Source organism: Rutilus rutilus (assembly GCF_951802725.1).
Source record: "Rutilus rutilus genome assembly, chromosome: 1".
NCBI classification, from domain to species: domain Eukaryota; kingdom Metazoa; phylum Chordata; class Actinopteri; order Cypriniformes; family Leuciscidae; genus Rutilus; species Rutilus rutilus.
Window position 1 is genome coordinate 25,577,361 of NC_140209.1, and position 23,945 is coordinate 25,601,305.

Consider the following 23,945-nt stretch of genomic DNA (forward strand, 5'->3'; position numbering starts at 1 on the left):
GTGAGTTAGTAGATTAATGTTGGTGGACTTTAACTTGAAGAATGGTGTGTATTGACATCTTGCCATGGTCGAAACAACATACCTTCTGATGTTCATTCATGTTTTTTCATGCTATGACCAGTAGTAAAGAGGAAGAGATGATCAGTTCATGTGCCTCTTGAACTGAGGCGTTACAACGATCAGTCACGACACATTATAGAGCCACAAAACGGTATGAATTTCTTAAAAAAATAACAAATAAATTAAAGCTAAGACTGTTTCATATCAATCTCGTCTGTTGGCGCGTTGTCAGTGTCCTCTCTGCTCCGCGATTTATTTTTTACCATGGCTTGTCGGACGTAGCAACAGTAACTAAGGGGGGCGGGTCTTTTGGTCCGTACGAGTGAAACCAGCTAGTGGAACTGGTGGAACAAATTCAGTGCAATTAGCGGCGGTCTTTTGGTCGTATTGTGGGTGACCTCTCCAGGAACGAACACAACAACGGCTCATCCATGAATAGCTTTGACACAAAGGATTATTATTCCAGCTCAGATGACCAAAGGCTAATAGCTTCTGTCTGCTGTCCTCAGCCCCAAAATAAAACACTTGAGCGAGCGTCGAGAGACCTGCGGCCCCTGCTTACGAAACTGTCTGTATCATTATGAATCACTCTGACAGGTCTTAACTACATGACATGAGTGAAAACATACATGCCATCTGAAACAACTTCCGACGGTAAACCCCCGTTGGAAGAAGCCAGAGTGTTTCAGACTGAATCCTCTACAGCTCTGTAACTAGGGCACAGTGTTTTCGTTTGGGGCCAAAAACGTCTTAAAGCGGCGCACGGAGGTGGGATTATTCCAGAAGGAAGATTAGAGAAGGAATAACCAGCAAAACAAGCCTCCAGTGCCTGCCTGCTGAGAGAAATGATCATCTCTAATGTGAAGGCCATGATTATAGCATCTGTTTACTGCAAATGGCTTCTTCTTGGTATCATATATATCAAACATATCAGTCAAGCAGATTAAATGGCTGATATTTGACCATTTTGAGCCACTTTTAGATATGCATTATGTATTAGTGTTATTTTAGTATCATTGAGATATTATGAGGCTTTAGTTTTTTGGTAACACTTTACAATAAGATTCATTAGTTAACATTAGTAGCTACCATTAACATGAACTAAGAATGAACAATACATCTTCAGCATTTATTTTCAACATTTATTAATACATGATTAAAATCAAAGGTTGTATTTGTTAACAGATTAATAAATACTGTAACAAATGCATTGCTCATTGTTAGTTCATGTCAGTAAATACATTAACTAATGAACCGTATTGTAAAGTGTAAAAGTAGTGTTCATTTAATTTGTCTGTGCGTTATGTTAAACTTTATGTACTTCACACATTGAAGTTCAGCAGTTTACTCGTAGTTTATTGCAGAAGTTTAGATCAACCAATGAGACTTTACCATGTGAGAAACAGCATATAATACGTTCATGTTGACATAGACGTAGGCCTACTTGCAACGGAACAAGAAGCTTAGGTGTCCCAATTCTCCCAATGTCCCAGATTATCCTAATTCACCCTGGATTCACCTCATGTAATATACGAGACAGGTTTTGGGGAAAACAAAACATGTGCAGGTGACTCAGTGGCACATGATGAGAGGCAATTAGAAACAAGGTCACATGAAATAAAGCCACATTACCTATTATTATTATTATTATTATTATTATTAGAATGTATGATCAAAGTGGCTTTGTTTATGTCTATGTCTTTTTATAGTCTTATTGCTTTTATTATTTTCCTTTGATAACTGCACTCAACAAGAACAAACTAATGGTAAATGCGTGTGTGCGCGCGTGCGTGCGTGCGTGTGTGTGTGTGTGAGAGAGAGAGAGAGAGAGAGAGAGAGAGAGAGAGAGAGAGAGAGAGAGAGGGAGGGGCGTTGTCATCGAGATGTCCTTCGACTATAGCTCGGGGAAAAGAGTGAGAGAGCAGATCAAACCGGAGAGCATCAGAACAGCCACTGGACGCAGCAATATCAGGTATGAAGGAGTTTTATGGACATATTAACAGTCATTTTGTGTTTTAGAAGATTTTAACTCTGACGTGAGGTGTTTACTGTGTACAGTTTGAGTAGATCAGTCTGTGTAATTCTTCATCCTCTTATGCAGGACTGCACGACACAGTTAAAGGACATTCATATGAACAGCACAATTAATCATGATGTTGTCTTTTATGATTTATTTTCCTCTTATGATGAGCTGTGAAAACTTTGGGTTGAACTGAACCTGTTCATTACTTTGATATATCAAACTGAAAGTTTCTGTAGGTTGTGAACAGTGCATCAAGATTTAACCTATATATAAACTCAAGTGTATTTTGTAATTTAGAATGAATTTATTGTATTATTTTTTATTTTATTTGGGAATATTCTATTTTATGTTTTTAATGAGTTATTTGATTTCAGTTTTTATTTGGGAATATATATTTAATTTATTATATTATTATTATTATTATTTTGGAATATATATATGATGTTTTAATGTAGCCTATTATTTGATTTCAGTTTTTATTTGGGAATATATTTTTATTTTAGTTACATTATTTTTATATTATTTCTAATTTGGGAATATATATTTAATTTTTTACTTAAAAAAAAAAAATTCATCACGTTAGGATTGATTCGTTAGGAAATTCCTCTTGAATTGGTTGAGGATTTCAGACAGATAAAAAATAAACACATCAAATAACCAGTGATTAACTGAGCTGATCTGTTTATATTTTTATAAGTGATTGTGAAGCGTTATATAATTCGTCACAGAATATGAATTAATGAATGCAAATGTGAATCAAAGTTTCATTTTCTGAAGCATCATAATGTTAGTTGATGAAAGTCATAATAAAGTGTTTCCCATCCCAGATTATTTCTTACAGTTGAAAGACAAACGCAGGTGAAAATGGGCGTGTCCAGAGTTCTGCTCGGCCTCGCCTGCCTCGTTCTATTGGCTGCTGCTGTGATGAGTCACGAGGGGGCGTGTCTTAAGGACGGGAGACACAAAGCCACTCCCAGTCCTGAGCCCCGTCTGAAGGACTGCTCGCTCTACACAGAGAGTGTGTGCACACACTTTATAGTCCTCTCACAATCACAATCACAATCACGCAGTTGATTCAAAACTGGTCTAGATCAGTTCATTAAAAACTTAAGATTCATTTTACCATCCAGTTGGGACTGTATTGTTTGTAGTTTGTCTCAGGTTGTTAATGTTTGTGTCTCTGTTCAGATTCATGTTGTTCTGAGACAGATGTCCAGGATCTCTCCGGCTCTGTGGACAACTCTCCCTGGGATAAGTGTGGTCTTCTCAGCCCTCTGTAAGATTATATTCATTCCCTAAATAGATATGAATCATATTTACACTGTAAAATCTGGAAATTGATTGATTCAGTCAGATATGATTTGTTAACTGCTTTTAGCAGGTGATAATAGTTTTTTTTGTGTGTGTGTGTGTGAAGGATGATGCACAATATGTAAACAAGATTTAATAATAATTTTTAAATGAATTTGGCAGAATTTCCTTTCTCAATTCTCATGTTGAAGTAGGCTATTTCCTATTAAACCAGGAAGTTGTGATTGAACATGTTACAGGGTTTGTCCTTTTTTAGACTCTAGATGGCAGTAGGTATTTGTATGTTTGTTTGGTTGATGTATTTACTGTAGTTAGATAATTAGTTAATTATTTAAATATTTATTATTATTATTATTTAAAAAAGTTATTTTTAATCCAGGTTTGTTTGTTTATAATTCATGTTTATTTATATATTTTTATATTTATTTTTAATCCAGGTTTGTTTGTTTATAATTCATTTTTATTTATTCATTTATATATTTAGTTAGTTATTTTTAATCCAGGTTTGTTTGTTTATAATTCAAGTTTATTTATTTTGAATTCATTTTTATCTATTTATTTATTTTTCGTGTGGTTTTTGTGCCTGTGAAGTTTTGTGTAAATGCTCATTATTGTTTTACTGAATGTGTTTGTGAAGTACCATCTCTTTTTCTTCAACTAAAAAAGAATATGTATGTATATATAACAGTCTCTCTCTCTCTCTCTGTCTGTAGCTGCGAGTCCTTCCTGAAGCGCGCGGTGTGTTTTTATCGCTGCTCTCCTGATGCTGCTCGCTGGCCACACCCACATCATGACTCCTCCCTGAAGGCGGTGCCTCTGTGCCACAGCTTCTGCAGAGACTGGTGAGGGCCCTCCCACTCATGCTCACAAACTGTGTTCAGGTCCAAAGCCATAACCTTTTGTGATGCGCTGTTGGTAATATCATGACCAGAGATGTCACTGTTGCAGGTACGAGGCCTGTAAACTGGACCTGACGTGTGCCCGAGACTGGGCCACCGACCCAAGAGGACAGAACTGCACCGGCGGCTGTGTGTCTTACCAACAGGTAACATCATACCAAACATAATACATCAAACTCACTACTAGATCTGTACATTTCTGAAGAAAATGTGATATTCATCTGGGCAAAACTCATTGATGTGTGTTTTGGGTGGTTGCCAGGGGGTTGCTATGCAATTGCTAAGGTTTTTTAAATGTTTTTACTGTGTTTCTAAAGTGTTTTCAGTGGTTTTTGGCACATTGCTGTGTGTTTTGGGTGGTTGCCAGGGGGTTGCTATGCAGTTGCTGAGGTTTGTTGATATTTTTAGTGTGTTGCTAAAGTGTTTTTAGTGGGTTTTGACACACTGATGTGTGTTTTGGGTGGTTGCCAGAGTGTTGTTATGCAATTCCTCATGTTTTTTAAAGGTTTTTAGTGTGTTTCTAAAGTGTTTTAGTGACACATTGCTGTGTGTTTTGGGTGGTTGCCAGGGTGTTTTTATGCAATTGCTAAGGTTTTTTAAAATGTTTTAGTGGGTTTTGGCACATTGCTGTGTGTTTTGGGTGGTTGCTATGCAATTGCTATGCAATTGCTAATGTTTTTTTTGTTTTATGTTTTCAGTGTGTTGCTAAAGTGTTTTTAGTGGGTTTTGGCTCATTGCTTGCAATGTGTTCCTGGGGCATTGTGGGAGGTTGCCAGGGTATTTCTATGCAGTTACTATTTTGCTAAGAGGTTGTGAATGTTAAGGTGTTCTGAGTAGTTTTTGTCACATTGCTATGTACTGTATTGCTATGGTGTTGTGGGTGGTTGCCAGGGTGGTGCTATGTAGATTTATTAAAGCAGCACTCAGTAGCTTCGGGATTTCTTCGCTGTATTCTCGCTTTTTGCTCGCAGGTTTCTCTCTAGAGCTCCCCCACAGCTTCGGAATAGATATTTGACAACACTGTTGTAAAAACTCTTTGGTGATTCTCAGACACCAGAGGCTAGTAGATCAACGACATCAAAGCAGATGGGACATTCTTTAAAACGTCTTCTTCCTTCGGGTTCGGACAGCGTGAGGGAGCGCAATAATGACAGTATTTGAGCAGATTTCTTTTGGCCGTAAAGCAATTGTTTACATCGCGAGACCTGATATCACGCGATACTTCCTGCCGCGGCTGCCGGCGACCCGCCGTCTCAAAGTTGCAAGTGCGAATTTTCCGCTCAAGGGCACCAGGGGGGTGCGAAACGACCACCATTCAACCCGAAATTAGTAATATAACCATTCCAATGACTCCGAAGCTGTTCAGTTAAGGTAAAAAAGTTACTTAGTTCACCTTTAATGTGATGAATGGTAATGTGTTGCTAAGTGGTTGATGTGTTAAACTTTGGCACATTGCTATGTGTACCTAGGGTGTTTGCCAGGTTATTGCTATGCAGTTGTTAAGAAGTTGATAATGTGTTCTAAAGGAGTTTTGCACATTGCCATGAGTTGTGGTTGGTTGACAGGGTGTTGCTATGCAGATGCAAAATTTTAGGTGTGTTTCTTAGTGGTTGCCATGGTGTTGCAAGGACTTTTTAATATTTGTATTGTGTCCCTAAGTTGTTGCTGAAGTGTTTTGAGAACATTTGAAACATTGCTGTATTGCTATGATGTTGTACGTGATTGCCAGCATGTTGCTATGCAGTTGCTAAGGTCTTCTGAATAATTTTTTAGTATGTTGTTAAGTGGTTGCTTAGGTGCTCTGAATAGTTGTAGCACATTGCTATGTATTGCTATTGCATTATTGGTGGTTGCCAGGGTGTTGTTGCTAAGTTTATTATGTTAGAGTGTGTTGCTAGGAGGTTGTTAAGGTGTTCTGAGGATGTTTGACACATTGCTGTATACATACAACCGGCGTAGCGTCATAGAACGTCTCTGAAAAGGTTCACGCCCACTTTTAGGGGAAAACAAACCGGCGAGCGCCATACACAGTATCGGAGTGAGGACGTGTACTAACCCTTACAAACATGTAATTTTTATTTAAACATTTTTTTTTCACACAATAGGCTACCCCTATTATGTATTTGTATTTAATTAAAATTTTCCACACAGTATTTTGTATTTTTATTTTATTTTAAATACATTTCCATGTATTTATGCCCATCTCTGCTGCAATTATCATCAATATCTTGCTGTTATGAAAATATATCATGAATTACGGATGATGCTATCGAAAGCTAAATCAGGCTAGTTGTATGGCTGGACAGAAAAGTGCACTCAGTAGCTACTCTAAATATAAAGACATAATATTATACATTTAAAGATGTTTACTTCTTAAAACCGAAGTAAAATCATTCACTGGCTACCTAGTGACTCGATGAGGTACGAGTAAATGTCCGGGTAAGACACTTCTGGCCACTGGGTGGGGTTGTTAGACCAATTTGACGCTGGTAGGGACATGTTTTTAAGTTGCCCAAATTAAGTTTATAAATGTATCGTTCACACTCTATGGAAGACAGGGTGGACATATAATTACTCGACATATTTCATCTAAGTGATTTCTGAAGTTATACACGTCTGCCGGCTGTGTACGGACGTTGTTTTGTGCCGCTATTTTGTATTGAAGTCTATGGGAAGTCTGGTTTGTTTTCCCCTAAAAAGGGGCGGTTACGAAATTTACAGTTAAGTTCCCGGATGTGCCGGTTGTATGTATTGGCATGATATTGGCATGCAGTTGTTAAAAAGTTCTGAAGAGTTTTTTACAAGAGTTGCTATGTGGTTGTTTAGGTGTTCTGTTACTAGGGTGCTCTGGGTAGTTGCCAGGGTTTTGCTGTGTGGTTGGTAAGGAATCATTCATGTCTGGGGCTTTTGTGTTGAGCTTTAATTACACAGAGGGATAGTTTTAACCTAATCTCCAAATTGGGACTCAACAGGGCAAGAGAAATAATGAGGTTTGTTCACATCACTAGCCACGCGGCCCTTCAAATTTCGCAAATTGAAATTGCGCATTGAAAATACGGCCGATGGAAATACGTCAATTTCGCAAAAACTCCCATATATCACAAAACAGTTTTTTACGCTTGCATGAGGTGTTTTTCAGGCAATTTGAAAAAGGAATATTTCGCTAAACTGCAATGGAAACAGTTTTTACGCATTTACAGGTCACCTGACGTAGATGGAGCGGTATGTTTGGACAGAAGACGAGACAGAGTTCTTCATTAAACTCATAAAAGACAAAAGTGTTACAGGAATACTAGACTCTAAACAACAAGGAAATGCCACAATCAAGACCATTGAAGCAGATATGAGGGAGAAATACCCAGAAACACCTCATATGTGCCGCTCCAAAGTATAAGGGGTTTTCCTTGCCATTAATGGTTGGATAACACGCCTACGTCTCCTTCCATTAAAAATAATTGGCTAGTGCGGTGGCTGGGATATATGTAAACCCATACCAACATCGGTTGCCATAATTATTGGAATGACTTATCGCAAGAGGAAAAAATTACGTTTCCGTCGCAAAACATCAGTTAATGGAAACGCCATCATTTCGCAATAGTTTTTTATCAACATTTACAAAATAGCGCAAAAGTTTTGCGCAGATCTGTAATGGAAACGCGTCTACTGTCTGATACAAACATCACTACAGAGGTTTCCCACATAGCAATTTTTTTCTGGACCAGCTCCGGTCCACAAAGCCCCTTTTTTACATGGCCCACATACTGCAAAGAATGACGGCCCTGGAGTGGCCAAGTACCTGGCCCGAGTCTCAGGCAATTACTAACCCATAACTGGTCCTGGCACTGGGCATGAATAGGTTTTAGTGTTGGTACCGATTTTCAGTCTTAAGTAAACCAGAAACGGTTGTGTATGCTGTGATACTCTGAAAGATTTTATTAAATCATTATGCAGAAAATGTTTTGACAGGATCATGTAGACTCACACAGACATCAATAATCGGAGTATGAATCTCAACAATATATATATATATATATATATATATATATATATATTCAGATCAATTCTGAACATCACAAAACAAGCTACTAAAGTCACAAAAAGCTTTGTTGATTGTCACCATTGTTGAGATTTGTATGTTGATTCTTTATGTTTCTGTGCTCCTGATGCCACAATACCACAAGGCTACAGTTAACCATGTGAAATGAACTGTCATTGTACTCAGAGATGTGTATCAGTGACACAAAAGCAGCAAAATAAATACTAATGTTAAAAACGTAAGGGTCAAGAGCCCAACTAAAGCAAACACTGATCATCATAATGGCGACTTCACCATTTATTGAAGAATTATTTTTGTACAATAAGTCTTCAACACCTAAACCTCTCAATAAGAACTGAAGTATGAAATAAATAGTCAAACTGGATTGTAATAAGTGAATATGCTGAGATCTTGAGAGATCTGTCAGTGTTTAATGTTCTGTTGCTCCCAGTCATTTGAATTAATTCAGGAAATACCTGTAAAATAACAGTGTTTTTCTGTAAAAAACATTTAAGGAAATTACTTTTTTTTTGCACTTTATTTAAAACAGAATATTTTACTTTAATTTTAAGGAGATAAATATCCACAACAGGAATAAAATACGGTGTATTTTATGACAGCATATTCATAAAATGATGCCCCTTGATTAACAAAATTACTGAAATATTGCATGATTATGGTTAAACGATCACAGAAATTGTTATCAATTTAGTATTTCAAACTGTAGTATTGTTAAAAATTAACCTTTTAAATGCTAAGTCATAACAGATGAAACATTATCATTTCAAATGAAGTAAATTGTCAATCAGTGAAGTCAGCTGCATTAAAGTGCACTTAATTGGCCCAAGGTCACAATCCTGATTTAGAGCAGATGATCACTGGATTGATCTGAGACACACACTCCTCCCACCAAAAATCGCCCTCATGTTGTTTGCCGTGATCATGCTTTGCCGTGATCATGCTTTGCCATCATTGCCACACATGGCCCAGCTCTGGCTGACAGGAGACATGCCATTGCCAGCGTGAGGACACATTGGGGCCAAGATCACTTGCTATGTGGGTTGTTCACATCATCGTCAGAACTGGATAGAGTATGTGACTTCAGGCATGGACACAGCTGGAACGTCTTTGGAAAACACACACACACACACACACACACACACACACACACACACACACACACAGTGAACGTGTCAGTTCATGTCACATTTCCTCACCACTGACATGCTGTACATGTGAAAAGAGAGAGAGATGTGAATCAGTGCAACGGGCCTTTCGTACAGTCAGTTTCAATGCTGAATGTGGTTGATATAATCTAATTTGTTGTTTCAACATTGATTCAACATTGCAACAGTGTATGATGCAACATTTAATGGTTGTAAAAAGATTACAAAATACTTATAAATTAAAATGAACACTGAATTTTAATATCAATGTTAATTTTATTCAAAACATATTCAACTGTGATCTTTGACACACTTATAAATAAACAATGAATTATTTATTTGGTGAATGGAGTTGTCCAGTAATACCAAGATAAAGCAAGCAAGTGTTTGGCTGGTCATGTGATCCCAACATGATTTTTAATGTTAAACAGACTTTTCTGTCATTCACTTCTTTAGGGGTAAAATATGTTTAATGAGGTTTAACAGTGACTTGATTTAATCATGATGAATTCACTGGATGGTGAAAGTGTCTCTCTATGAAGGTGCTTGATGAATCAGAGAGATAAAGCCGGATGTCGTCCGGAAATGAAAGTCGTTTCGGAAGTGGAAGTTATGATTTTCATAAAAGATTATATCTTTTTGTTTCCGCAGCATAGTGTGCAGTGATGAATCATTGCCAATAAGAGCAGGAACGTGAATTAAGACAGTAAATCGAGTCATAGTTGATCCCATGTTGGTTTTACGATCACTGTGTTTCTGTGGAAATGCCGCTGGCAGTAAAAATTCATAATCAACACAATCATCATCACATGTGCATAACCATGAGTGACAGAGAAACACACACACACTTCACATGTTCTTCTGAGGGGTGAAAATCACAGCCAATAATGAGATAGAGAAAGCAGAGGAGGTGTGTGTGTGTGTGTGTGTTCTACTTTGTGGAATCATTAAAGCTGATGTGCGACTTTAACGACGGATAATGTTAGCAGCGGATCTGAAATGTTTTATCGTCATTACACATAATATTTTTGATGCTACATGGATGGTAAAATCCCTCATAACTGCAGCTGTGCTCTTCACATTGCTTTAGTAATTAAATTACCCAGTTGAATAACTAGCAGTCTGAAGAACTATTAAGGTTGATTTTGGTTGTAGGTTCTGCTGTTAATGTATATTTACTGCTAGTTTTTTATGTTTTAAAAATGCACAATACCAAGCAATTACACACTGCATTCTCAGCATTGCCACAAGGGGTCACTATTGCAGCATTAGCTTGAGTCTTCTTCTACAGTCAGTTTTCTCATTGGATCAAACCAAAGACTTTATATATACAAAGACTATGCACACATTGCACTCATGTTACTATGAATGGGAGAAAGTGAAACAAGCAATATGGCGGAATAAGTCCCGCTTCTAAAAATAAGAGCCACGAAAGTGATCGTGTCACAGCTTAAGATGCGCGCTTAGGACTGCACATGAAAAATAAGACCTTTTTACCACTATTTGAGTGGTAAAAACCTTACCTGCTGCTTTAGAGAATTAGATGTTTCCCCATTCGAAGAAATAGGAGCTGCACTACGACTGAAATAGCTGCTCGAGAGGCATTTCAAAGATGGCCGCCGAGTGAAATGACTTGCCTTAACCCTCTGGTGCTCTTCGCGTGTCGATATTTTAGTTCCATAATGTTTTTTATTTAATATTTTGTGTTGTTTGGGGATTTTATGGTACTAAATTATATTTACGCTGTATTTATCATTTATAATATAATTTGAATGCTAGAATACAGAATTTTACGTTTATTGTTATGAATAATGATAATATTCTCAATTTTTATATGAAATACATATTTTCAAAAACATGTTTTACTCTAACACTGAGAAAGTTAAAGCCACAAATCTAAACAAGTCGAAGTTCAAAATTTGAGGTTGATATCTCAAAAAATTAGCTTTCAGTCAGATTTTGTTTGGCTGCAGTACCAAACTCTTCCACTAGATGAAATTCGCCTCCCATTCATTTCCAATGCACCCATTTTTGACCGCGAGGAGCACAAATGTGACTTTTTTTCCCCCAGACCATTTAACCTGCTTTTGGGACATTTTGTCCAATTTTTGGACATTTTTTTTTTGTGTGTGTTCACATAACACATAGCAAGTGCTAAAACCTTTACCGTACCATAAAGTTTCGTACCATCCCAATGAAGTAAAAAAATTAAAAACGTAACTTTTTAGATCAAAAATGAACAGTTGTTCGTTTGCGTACTTGTAAGCATGTTCTGATCATCCATGCATCTGTGTTTGTTGATCAGATGTATCAGCACGGGCGAGACCTCTGCGAGAGTCTTTGGGGAGACGCCTTTATGACGGTTGAAGACGACCCCGGGGAAGAAGACGGCGTCGAAGGCCTTAGCTGCGGCTGTCTGACTCTCAGCCCCTCAGATCGAGAGGTGATCGCGGCCCTGAGGGTTCAGGAAGGAGACCCCGAAGAACTGGACACCACCAAGAGCGGCCTGCCCCAGTACAGAGCGCCCTGCCCCCCTGCGCAGCCTCAGACACGCAGCGCCACAGCGCCACCACAGGCCCGGAGGAGCAACACTGTCCTGCGCAAACGCTCCGTTCTGGCCACCGATATGGAAGGCAGCGGAAGCGGCTTCTAGAACATTTGTGTTCTAGATCTGCTGAATGTTTGTTATCAAGTGTTCTGTTTTTATCTTATCGGTTGAATTTAAAGTAAACAAATGCTTTCTACCGTAATTCTATTGTCTATTTAACACAGTTGACAAAACAATCCTGGATAGACTTAAACTAGTTCTGTAAATTTAAATTCTGCTTATTTTAACCTGCTAAAGGTGCATTGTGTAATATTTAGGAGGATCTGTTAACAGAAATGCAATATCATATACATAACTATGTTTTCAGTGGTGTATAAAGACCTTACATAATGAACCGATATGTTTTTATTACCTTAGATTGAGCCATTTCTATCTACACACACCTCGGGTCCCCTTACAGTGAAATGCGCCGTCATGTTTCTACAGGAGCCCTAAACGGACAAAAACGTTTTGTCACTATTTTGTTCTTCGTGCAAAGAAGCTAAAGCTAAAGTCAGCGAATAAAACACTGACACAATGATGAACAAGTAACAATAATATTCGCAGTAACATATCGTTTTACTGAATAATTAAGTAAACCTAATTTGTTAATTTATCTTTGTAAAGAAACCTCATTGCTGAACTGGCTACTCTCTGCTGTCTCTTCCTGTTCACTTCCTGTCAGCCACCGTAACTTCTGTTGGGTGCAATTCACAACCTCACCACTAGATGCCGCTAAAATGACACACTGCACCTTTAAAGGCAAGTTGAATTTAGGTCTGAATCTTATTGAATATTTGGTAATACTTTACAATAAGGTTTAACTAAACGAATAATGAACAATACTTCTATGGCATTTATTAATCTTAGCTAATGTTAATCTCAGCATTTACTAATGCATTTTTAAAATCAAAAGTTGTGTCTGGTAACATTAGTTAATGATCTAACCCCAACATGAACAAACAATGAATAACTATTTTTATTAGCTAACATTTAACAAAGATTAATAAATGCTGTATAAAATATAAAATATGACAAATTACATCAGGAATATGGGTTGTGAATCTTGTTTTATGTTGAGTTGAACTATTCAGTGTGTTTTTGTATTTGCCCACTGCATGAAACTACATCATTTACAAATATTATTATGGCATTTTTGTCTCAGTTTAGACTTTGTCTAAATGTTGCTATGGTCGCTTGTTTCTACAACTGGGATATTTCATGATAATCACAACATGTGGAAGTATGGATGTCTCATTTCTGCTAACATCACATTATCATACATGCATATAGCCTAATCTTTACATTTCACACAGTCGTATGTGTAATTTATGTCTGTGTGTTTTGAGTAAATGACTTTATTAGTGAAAACACAGATATGATTCAGCTGTCATTTACTCGAAGTATTTATACTGACGTATATAAAAAATTATGCTGTAAAGAAAAACTGTGAGAGCGCTGTAAAGTCTGTTTGACTAGTTATGAACGAGTGTACTAGTTGACTGTTAAACAGTGAACGTGAGGACATTGTGTTATGTGTGTATGTAAACGGATGGTCAGTGTGAGCAGTTTGATGTTTCTGTATTATGTGGCTGCCTTGAGTAAACGTGTTTCTCTTCTGATCTTATATGTCTGTAATTCATAAATAAACTAAATTAAAAATGATCATTTTACATGTTTTTTAAAGCAGTTTAAACCCCTTTATTATCCTGTTTAGTGTAAAGTATTGTTATCAGTTAACCATGTGTTTATCTTGCCAAATTTATGCTACATTGAACTATTGAACTTAAATTATAGCATGACATTCATAATATGTCGTAAACAACGTGATTATGAGATATACCCCTGGTTTCACAGACAAGGCTTAAGCCTAGTCCCAGACTAAGTAACTATGTTTGAGCTATTTTAACTGAAAGCATATCTTAAAATATATCAGTGCCATTGTTTTTTTTTTCACTCAAGATGCACATCAGGTGCCTCATGTTTATAAAAGCTACTTAAATTGTCCTGATTGAATCCTGGCTTAATCTAAACCCTGTCTGTGAAACCAACATAAGTGTCCATGTCCTCATAGATTACAATTTGTAATTCAGAATTTTCTGAGAGCTTCGATTTGTACCACGTGACCACTGCAGATTAATTTTGGCCTTGATAGTGTTGCCATAGACACGCACAATTCCGAATCCGAGGACGCGAGTAGAACGTGTTGTCATCTGGTAATTACGGTAATTACGACAAAACAGGCTATATATTTGTTGTAGCCTACACTAATGTCTGTTATTCTGTTTAGGCCTATATTTGTCCCGTATCACTGTGTATGTAATGTGTGAAGCAGAATAGACCTTATTCACAGCAGTGCCATCTTTGACATAAATGTGTTTTTGGATTGTTCTGCCTTACGAAACACTGCAAAAATATCTTTACAAGAAATTTCAGTTGAAAAAAATGAGCTGTAGAAATGTATAAGTGATCTCGAAACTTTCTACAGCTTTCTACAGCTGATGCCACTGAAAACAAGGTAAGTTTATCCCTCACAGCCTCGCTTTCATACCTGTCATGGCGCTGCTCTGAATAAGGTCTGTCGTGTTTATTATTCATTAGCTAGGCCTATTCATCACTCAACCAATTTAACATAGCCTATTTTCTTCAAAACCATTTTGAATTGCTTTATGGCACTTGCAGCACTAGATGGCGACATGAACCCATTTTAAAGGGATAGTTCGGCCAAAAATGATATTTAAGCCATGATTTACTCACCCTCAAGCCGTTCGAGATGCAATCTTTTTTCAGACGAACACATTTTCAGTTATTTTAGAAAATGTCTTAGATCTTTCAGTGGGTATAATGTGAAGCTATGGGGTCCCACCTCCTTCAAGTCCCAAAATGTGCATGCATCCCCCTTCCAGGGGGATAAACGAAGGCCTTTTGAGGGTAATCCGTGCAGTTTTGTCGTAAAAATATACATTCTATGTAAATATACATTCGTCGTTCTACGTCACGACGCTTCCTATACTACGTCCTACGTCATACGCCAGCATCCATCTCCGTGAACGCGCGTCGACCGCTACCGGAAGCCAGTTATTTTCGTTTATAAAGTTTTAAATATGCATATTTTTACGACAAAACCGCACGGATTACCCTCAGAAGGCCTTCATTTATCCCCCTGGAGCCAGATGGATTACTTTTGTGAAGGATGCATGCACATTTTGGGACTTGAAGGAGGTGGACCCCATAGCTTCACATTCTAACCACTGAAAGATCTAAGACATTTTCTAAAATAACTGAAAATGTGTTCGTCTGAAAAAAGATTGACATATACATCTCGAACGGCTTGAGGGTGAGTAAATCATGGCTTAAATATCATTTTTGGCCGAACTATCCCTTTAAGGCGAAACACATTCATTGACCATGTGATGGTGTTTGATGCTGAATTCATGATCAGCTAACCCAGGCTTGACCTTTAGCGCCTTGTGACCCAATTTATGTAACCACAAAAACTCCCACGGATCACAAGGAAAACATCTGTTTTAGCCAAATAGTAGCTATATTTATGTCGGCAGTGTTGGTTTAGTATAGCATAATGGTATTTTTACAACATTAGCTAGTATTTAGTCATATTTTGAATACACCTACACACACATATTTAAGAAAAATGGTTCTGAACAGCACCAAATTAGGGTTCAGAATAGCAGAACCATTTTTGGTGCTAAATAGAACCCTTTATATAAGGTTCCATAAAGAACCATGCTTTGAAAGTGCTATATAGGACCTTAATGGGGTAATAAATAACCTTTTTAACAATATTTATTTTCATTCATATTAATATATAGTATCTTCATATTATTAATATTACTATTATTAATATTTTTTGTATAAATTATTTATTAATATAATTTGTTGCCTTCACTTGGGTTTTACTTTTCTTTTTTTCTTTTTTTTTTTAAACAGCATGTTGTGTCAATTAGGTACTTTCATTTTTTATTGACATGGCAGACTGTAGCAGAAATGACTGTGCTCTAACAACAGTTGTTTGCTGAATACATTAATAGGCTAAATAACAATTGACACTGAACACTATATGTAACGAAGACCAAGTTCCAGTGAAATATTTTCACAATCCCCTATGATGTCTTAACGTCCTTCATTATGTGTGTATTCTGAGTGGCAGTTTCTCTCTGCAGACGATGAGGTTATGATACGTGAAATACTGAAATACACAATTAAGTTTAGAGTTACATTGTGTCTCTTCCATTTGATTATGTACAAACAAATTTGTTCATGAAGTCCAAAATTAGCTAACAGGAAAAAGTGATAAAGTCATGGGATAGCTTTAATATTTTTTTGTGACTGGGTATGTTTAGGCATAAAGTCATAATTTAAAAATATCATAAATGTTATATCTCTGTTACTTACTTTGTGGAGAAGAGAAGATGAGTATCCTTAACTGAACAGAGCTGCTCACACAAACATGTTCTGTTAAACTAAAAACACAAAAAGACATGATTGTTAGGAAATTATCGTTACAATTTTTACAGTGAAATTTATAATTTATAGACATTTTAAGAAATAAATCATGTACCTGTTGAGAGTATGTTGACAGTCTGTGTAGAAACTGTAGTTGTACAGCTGAGCTCCAGAACATCAGTAATGATGAGATGGCTTTGACAGTTACAGATTTGAAAAACAAAAAGGCGGGAATAAAGAACCCTAAACTCTAACACAAAGAACCATTTCAGCATATAAAGGGTTCTTCAGGACGAGACGGTTCTTAATAGAACTGTTACTATATGTAAAGAACCTTTAAAGAACCATCTTTTTTAAGAGTAGCCTATATATATATATATACTCTAAAAAAAAAAGATGACATATATATATATGTGTGTGCTTGCTGGTTAAAAAGCAGCAAACCAATGATACTCGAGTACCTTATGCAACAGTCGTGTTGTGTCAGAGTCGGTGGGTGTTTGACGGAAAGTGTCACTCAATCTGAGCCTCAGCGTTCATCTATCAGTCTTGGAAAGGACAAGAAGGTATATTAATGAGATCGAAGGAGAGATTTACAGTGTGTGAGTGGGAGAGAGGAGATGAAATGTGCAAATCAGCGTGTGATGGAGGAGATGAGCCCACATTTTGTCGTCATCATCCGTCACTGATGTTTCTCCCTCTGTAGCCTACAGTCTGTCAGGCGTTAGAAAGCCTCTTCATGTAGAATAGAGGGGAAGTATGAAGAAGAAATGCTCCAGAAAGCTCTTCAGGCTAATCACGAAGGCGGAATAAAAATAACACGCGCTGTTCTGTTGAGAAACTTTGCTGAATGAGCTTTGACTCATTCATGAGTGCTGCACTTTTACAGGCCCTGTGAGCCATTCTTGTGCCAATTAAACTGGGGGAAAAGCGAAACGAGAGAGAAACAATCATATATTTAAATGGCGGACCGAGAAATAATGACAACTGCAGCACCAGTTTACCGTTTCTATTTAAAATTAGCAGCGTGTCGAAACAATGGAGAGTTTAACACCACAAGCGCTGAGGGACATTTATAGTATAGGCTAATGATCTTTCGGCGCTACAACCTCTAATATTTTTATCTAGAGGCAAAAGCGATTCATTCACGCGCTTACATTTCGTGCGAGTTGCTTCTCTCTCTCGCTAAAGACGCTAAAGCACCACATTATAAGAGCTCAAGGTGACGCCGTTATTTTAAAGTCCCCCAATAATTGTATCCCTTAAAACTCATCTTTGATCAGCGAACTTACATATTTAAATGTTTTTTTCCTTGAAAATAAATTCTTCATGTCTTAAAATAGCTTGAATGTAACTCTACACTCTTGCCTCATTGCGGTTCTATGAATATGCAAATTAGTTTGTGACGTCAGAAACACCAGCGATTTCAAACCGTGTCTTTGATTCACTGCAGTTTTAAGGAGAAAATACTCAGCAATGGTGTTGACTGATGAATTTGCAAATGGTTTGTCTTAAAGCATTATTAAAAAACACCACATAGACATTTAAATTACATTAAAAACTTGATTTTCAACACAGGGGGACTTTAACAACAGTAGCAAAAACACTGCGAGCAGTAACATAGATGGAAAAACACTGAAAAAAACCAACAATGCTGCAAATATAGTTATTTTTTATCTGTCATATTACATGACTCTTGTCATAAGACGTTTTTCCATCTACATTTAGCATTGTTAATCACGTTAAGAGCATTTCAAAATAAACATAATACCCCTGATATAAAGCATGATGAATCTAACTCGACTTATTATGACAACTAATTACAGGTTAACACATATACAAAAAAAAATGTAATGGTTTTGCAACTATTTGAGAGTCTTTTAGAGATCATGTCCCAAAAGCTTATTTTAAAGAATGATATGCTTAAGGACTACTCAAAATTGACTCCTATTAGCGAAATGTCAGCAAAACGGTCCATTGTCCATTACTAGTGTAGCGATGTTGTATAAAGCACAGGACATTTATTTTTAAACCAAGCTTTTTTATAATTTGTTAACGTGGCGAATCCGAGGAGAAATGTGTGTGTTAAATCTTTCGGCCTGGATCCCAACTGGATGGACTGGATTTCACACGCGAAAATTCGCTAAACAGATATTAATGTGACCACTCCTTTAAAGTCCCATGCACAGAAGGGCCTTTACCATGCAGCTTTGTATGGTGATTTCCACTGAAACAGGAAGCTATAAGGCTGGACATATTGAATGGCTCCTTCCCCTTTTCAAACAGCCAATAGCGTTAAGTTTACCTCACAGACTGCAAGTAGTACTTGACTGCACCATGGAAGCGAATCCGAGCGCTGATGATACGTTGGATTCAACAGTAGAAGTGTGAATAAATTCTACCCATTTCATTCATTATCAATGTACAGTTGAAAAAAGTAATAAAACTGGAGAGTTTGAGCAACCGAACTACAACCCATATTGCTCCGTGACATGTCAACGGTCGCTTTGACCAGGTGGTAATAATAGCACAGGGGGCGGAGCTTTAGATTCTAGAGAGCATTTGATTGGACAGAAGATGTGATGAGAAGAAGCTGAAGTCCGTTGTGATGTCATAAAAATCCCTGATCCATTTTAGCAGAAGTGAGAGACTGTACGTTTTGAATGCTTATATCTCCTAAATGCGAATTTTTTCATAGTTTTGGAGCACGCCAGCTTTATTCATAACTTTAAGACTAACATATTCATACTAAAAGCTAAAAAAAAAATACATTTTGATTTCAGGGGGCCTTTACTTAGGGAACCTTCACATAGAAAAGTCAACAAACATCAGAATGGAACAAGTCCATTTAAATGAGAAAGAGAGAGTGGGTGGGGGGGTGAGATTGTTCCACAAGAAACACTCGTGAAACTAAAAGAGCTGTTGATATTGTAGAGTCTCAGATGAAATGAAACACACACGACGGTGTGCACCTTTAAAATCTCCAAAACAACCTGAGTCTCGCGTGCGTGTGCGCGCTTACTTTCAGCGCTTTGATGTGGCTTCCTCCGATTTCCACCTCGAGAGCGAGCAGAAAAACACGCAGGTGGGTCACTGACGTCACTGACAGGTGGACCCGAGTGGGCTTTTCTCACCGTGCAATAAAAAAAAAACCCGCTCCCGATTTCCAGCGAGCGAGTGGCACAAAAAACAAACGTCCCACGCGTTTCAGAGACTAGCTTTGTTATTTGGACTGTGTAGCTAAAATGGTATTTTCATGGTGATAAAGTCTACTTAAAACTACCATGGAAATATTATTTCAGGGGAATCATTGTTTCAACATTTAATAAATAAATCCGTTATTGAGGTAATTATTTCAGAAAGATCAGCTCAGGGTCACATATTTCCATGCTAATGTTCTTCATTCCAGCGGCAGTGCCAGACCCGGTTCTCTTTATAGATCTCATGCGCGCCCCTGCCGTGCGCGCCTCCGGTTCAGTCATTCCAGAGGGCGCAGTCACTTCCCAAAAGACATATTCATCTCCAGAACACATCCAAACCACTAAGTAATATGATGAATTAGGAACAGATGATTCGGCTAATACTTAAAATTGTTACAATTTGACTGAACTAAAAAACAGATTAAACCAGTCTAGCTGGATTGGGTTGTTCTCCTGTGAAACCAGTTTAGGCTTGGACCAGCAAACCAGTTATCTTTTACACTGAATTGGGCCTAATAATAACAGATACATTTATATTCATGCTTACTGACTCTAATCTCTTCACCTATAACATAATTCAGCTCCTAAAATAAACTCTTGCTAAATCTAATGCGGTTTGAAGGTGTGTTGACCCCTGCTATCTCTCTCTGTATAAAGTTCATCATTGTGTTTCTTGTGCATCATATCCTCCTGAGACACAACAATGGAGTTTTTTCCCTCCAAAGACATTATATTTTAGCAAATTTCTTTGACAACATACATGTCACAGTTTTAAATCAAATCATTCTGTTATATCTTTCATAAAAGAGTTGAGAATCATCTTTATACAACGTTTGGATAAAAAAGCTTGAGACCTAAGAATTGATTGGTAAATTTAAAAATCATGTATTTTAATTTTCTTAATAAATGAGTCAGTGTCCACAGAGGACAAGACATTACATAGCCTATGAATAAAATTAATAGACATGAAAAGACATGAATAGGAAAAAACATTGTTTGTTTGTTTTTCCATTCACCAATAATTTTTTTAGGCCTCAAGCTTTTTTTATCCAAACTTTTTATCAAGACATTTTTGAATAAAATCTATATTTTATTCCTATAGAATTTTTATTTTCTTCCAAAAATGTCTTTATTCGGTTAGTTTCTTATGCTCAAAACAATGTAATGACCTATAAAAAGTATATATTTTTACATTTATAGTAGGCCTATAATATAGTTAGAGAATATAAAACTAATAAATAAGTTACATTTTAACATTTAAATATTATAATAAATAGACTAAATAATAATTTACAATTCTAAAATGTTTGTTTATCTTCTTATATCTCAAAAGTATTAGTAGCCTATATATTCTTGATTAGCCTATAAGTTCCGCATATTAAAGGCTGCGTCATTGTTTCCTTGTAAGCGTTCAACCCACTAAACTCCATGGAAACACACACACACACACACACACACACACACACACACACACACACACGCTCACAGTGGTCTTGTCCAACTTCGGAAACCCCCTCTCTCTCTCTCTCTCTGATCCTGGATCGGTTAACTTCTCCACTCGGGCTTGTGGGTGGAGAATGACGTACGAGGACCAAAAAACGACCATATATGGAAGTGCTGCTGACGTCAGCAGGAAAGGCCTAGTGCCCCCTTTTGTGAACGCGCAAACGCAAGAAGTATTAATCTATACACACGACCCCCAGAAAACAGCTGATTACTTTACAAAGAGTGAACAAACATTCAAGCCATAATCAAAATAGTCGTGTTTTGTGTCTGAACGATATGTGGACTTCGGGGAACGGTCAGCATAAGAATTACATAACAGCTCGAAACCAAGATAATAAACACAACAACACAAATGAAAACCCATACACATGGAAAGTTATATTTCAAAATCTTTACTTAAATAAACAGCGCACACACATTAAAAAAAAAAAGACATTGTAAACATGTGACATTGGTAACATAGTGTCAGGATCAACCTGAACAGTAGCCTAACAATAATTTATGAGTTCAGGATCGGTTGTATTACTGCACGACAATATCAGATGCGTTCACATGATCAAATACACGTTAGATCATGACAAAAACACAGTTTTGATACGGAGGCGGCGACTGGCCTTTTCCACTTCGTCTCGGAACCTCAGAGTCCGTTCCGTCCCGTTCTGGACGGAGGGTTCGCTTTAATCGTGTATCTGAACCCAGGACGTGTCCAAAATACCTCAGCTGAGAGCGCGTGCGTTCTCACCGTGGAACATAAACAATTTCCAGTGTTATGTTTATCTGAGTCCAACCGCGTTTAAAACGCCTCCATCTTACTGGTCAGCATAAGCTGACAGCCGCTGTTCATGTGTCTCAGGACCTTTTGTTTAAGTTGCGCCACCTGTTCCCGCAGAACGGAGGCTGTGTTGGACAAGCCAGCGTTATCGGACTTCAAAACCTTGACTTTGTCCTCCAGCCGCGAGATGCGCTCCAGTTTGCGCCTTCGGCATTTAGTGGCCGCAAGTCGATTACGAAGCCGTTTGCGCTCCGCTTTAATGCGTTCCTGGTTCTCCATGTCGATTGGAGACATTGGTGGTGACGAGCCGTCGCTGCTGTGCATGTCGGGAACGGTCTGCGGTTCTTCTTTCAAAGGCACGAAGCGCTGTGCGGAGTGCTGGAACGCGTGCGTGTTTTCCGGGTGTTGTATATGGGGAGGCAGGTAGTTGATGGTGGTGGACGGGTGGTTTGGTGCGGGGCAGTACGCGTTCAGCGTCGTGTAAATGGGAGGCTCGGATTGCAGGGAGGAGCCGAAAACGGACGCTGTTGTCGCGCACGTCGTGACGCCGCCGGCTCCAATCGACACGTTGGGCGGGGGCATGTGGTTCATCTGGTGAAGCTCGTCCAAAGCCTTGACGAAGCCCTCCGCGAAGCCCTCCTGCTCGTCGGTGATCCCCCGACCGTAGAGGTACTGGCCCGGTGTGGGCGTCGTCAGAACCCCGCTGTTCTGGATGATGAGCCTCTCCAGCTCCGGAGACGCGAGTTTGAGCGACCCGACATCGCCGTTCGCGCTCTGATAAAGCTCCGATTTGAGGCTCCGATACTGCTCAGTCAAATTCAAGTTCATGCTCTGTTTCTGGAGTTTATAGTCATGTAGTGTCGCGTCGTTGTGCGCGTAACCCAACAGAAACGAGTCGTCGTGGTAAAACGGCTGCTCCATTTGTGTACTCATAGAGATATTCTTGAAAAAAGCTATTCTGCTTGACAGTTCAGTGTCTAATTTACACCTTCAAGTGTAAAAAAAACCGTCCAAAAAAGGAGAGCGAATAACGATGACAGTCAATGAAACAGCGTTCCGTCCCGTTCCGCTCTCGGATCGACTCTCCTCTCGAATGAATTAAACACAAGAAGTCCCAAAGATGTGATGAACAGCGCGACAGCAGCAGTAAAACGCTCTTGAATGATTCTAAGAGGCTGTCTGTTGAAAGCGAACGCTGTTTTGGGGAGAGATGTCCGTTTGATTTGCTCTGATACGTTCGTTCGTTCGTGTGGATCGGAATCCCGATTCGTATTTATAAGCAACTCCAGCACTGACAGCTGGCCACGCCCCCAACTGTGGCGACGTCACGCGCATCATCACGTCATTGTCGGGAACTGCTGGGACAGTAAACAAGCCCGAGGGCGAAGCGCGCAGTAAAGAGGGAACGGGGCGATTTTTAACCTCACGATTTGAAATTATTGAATAAACGATTTAGGAATAGATGCAAGAATTTGATTTTCATTATTTCCGAGATCCTTTCTGCTAAAAGAAAGGGCCTCGAACACTGGATTTCAGGTATGGACTTTGTACAGTAAGGAGGCTACCACCATATATATGTAGGCTATAGGCTATATTATGGTTTTTATATGATTTTGACGCGCGAACGTGTTATGTAGCTATATTGGGACATTTTCCCAGTCATCTCAGTGGCAAAAAGTGTCCCAGTTTACCTAAATTCACCCTATAGTTTGTTTAGGGCATATTTTATTTTAGCGGAAACACTGGGTGAAACAAATAAAAATGGCATTAGAATGTTTTCTATCAAAACATTTAGTTTATTATTGAACAAAGCTATAACATATCTTTATTACTCTTTTCGGTTTTCGTATGTTTTTTCAAGTTGCATTTTTGTCTAAAAGAATGGGACAGATTAGGCAACGCCAAACAATTTGAAGATTAA

At 38.1% G+C, this 23,945-nt stretch overlaps 2 protein-coding genes across 2 annotated transcripts; one reads left to right on the forward strand and one right to left on the reverse strand.

Moving 5' to 3' along the window:
- Nucleotides 1–1,943: 1,943 nt before the first annotated feature.
- On the forward strand, nucleotides 1,944–13,754 carry rtbdn (retbindin; the record flags this gene model as incomplete). Its single annotated transcript, XM_084387814.1, has 6 exons — nucleotides 1,944–2,032; nucleotides 2,911–3,101; nucleotides 3,272–3,359; nucleotides 4,108–4,236; nucleotides 4,343–4,439; nucleotides 11,801–13,754. The coding sequence occupies 6 exons, from the start codon at nucleotides 1,944–1,946 to the stop codon at nucleotides 12,146–12,148; spliced, it is 942 nt and encodes a 313-aa protein (XP_084243940.1). The 3' UTR covers nucleotides 12,149–13,754.
- Nucleotides 13,755–21,628: 7,874 nt separating this feature from the next.
- junbb (JunB proto-oncogene, AP-1 transcription factor subunit b) lies at nucleotides 21,629–23,481 on the reverse strand. The gene has a single exon (XM_084387821.1). It carries the CDS (start codon nucleotides 22,955–22,957, stop codon nucleotides 22,046–22,048), a length of 912 nt encoding a protein of 303 aa, XP_084243947.1. The 5' UTR covers nucleotides 22,958–23,481; the 3' UTR covers nucleotides 21,629–22,045.
- Nucleotides 23,482–23,945: the final 464 nt, after the last annotated feature.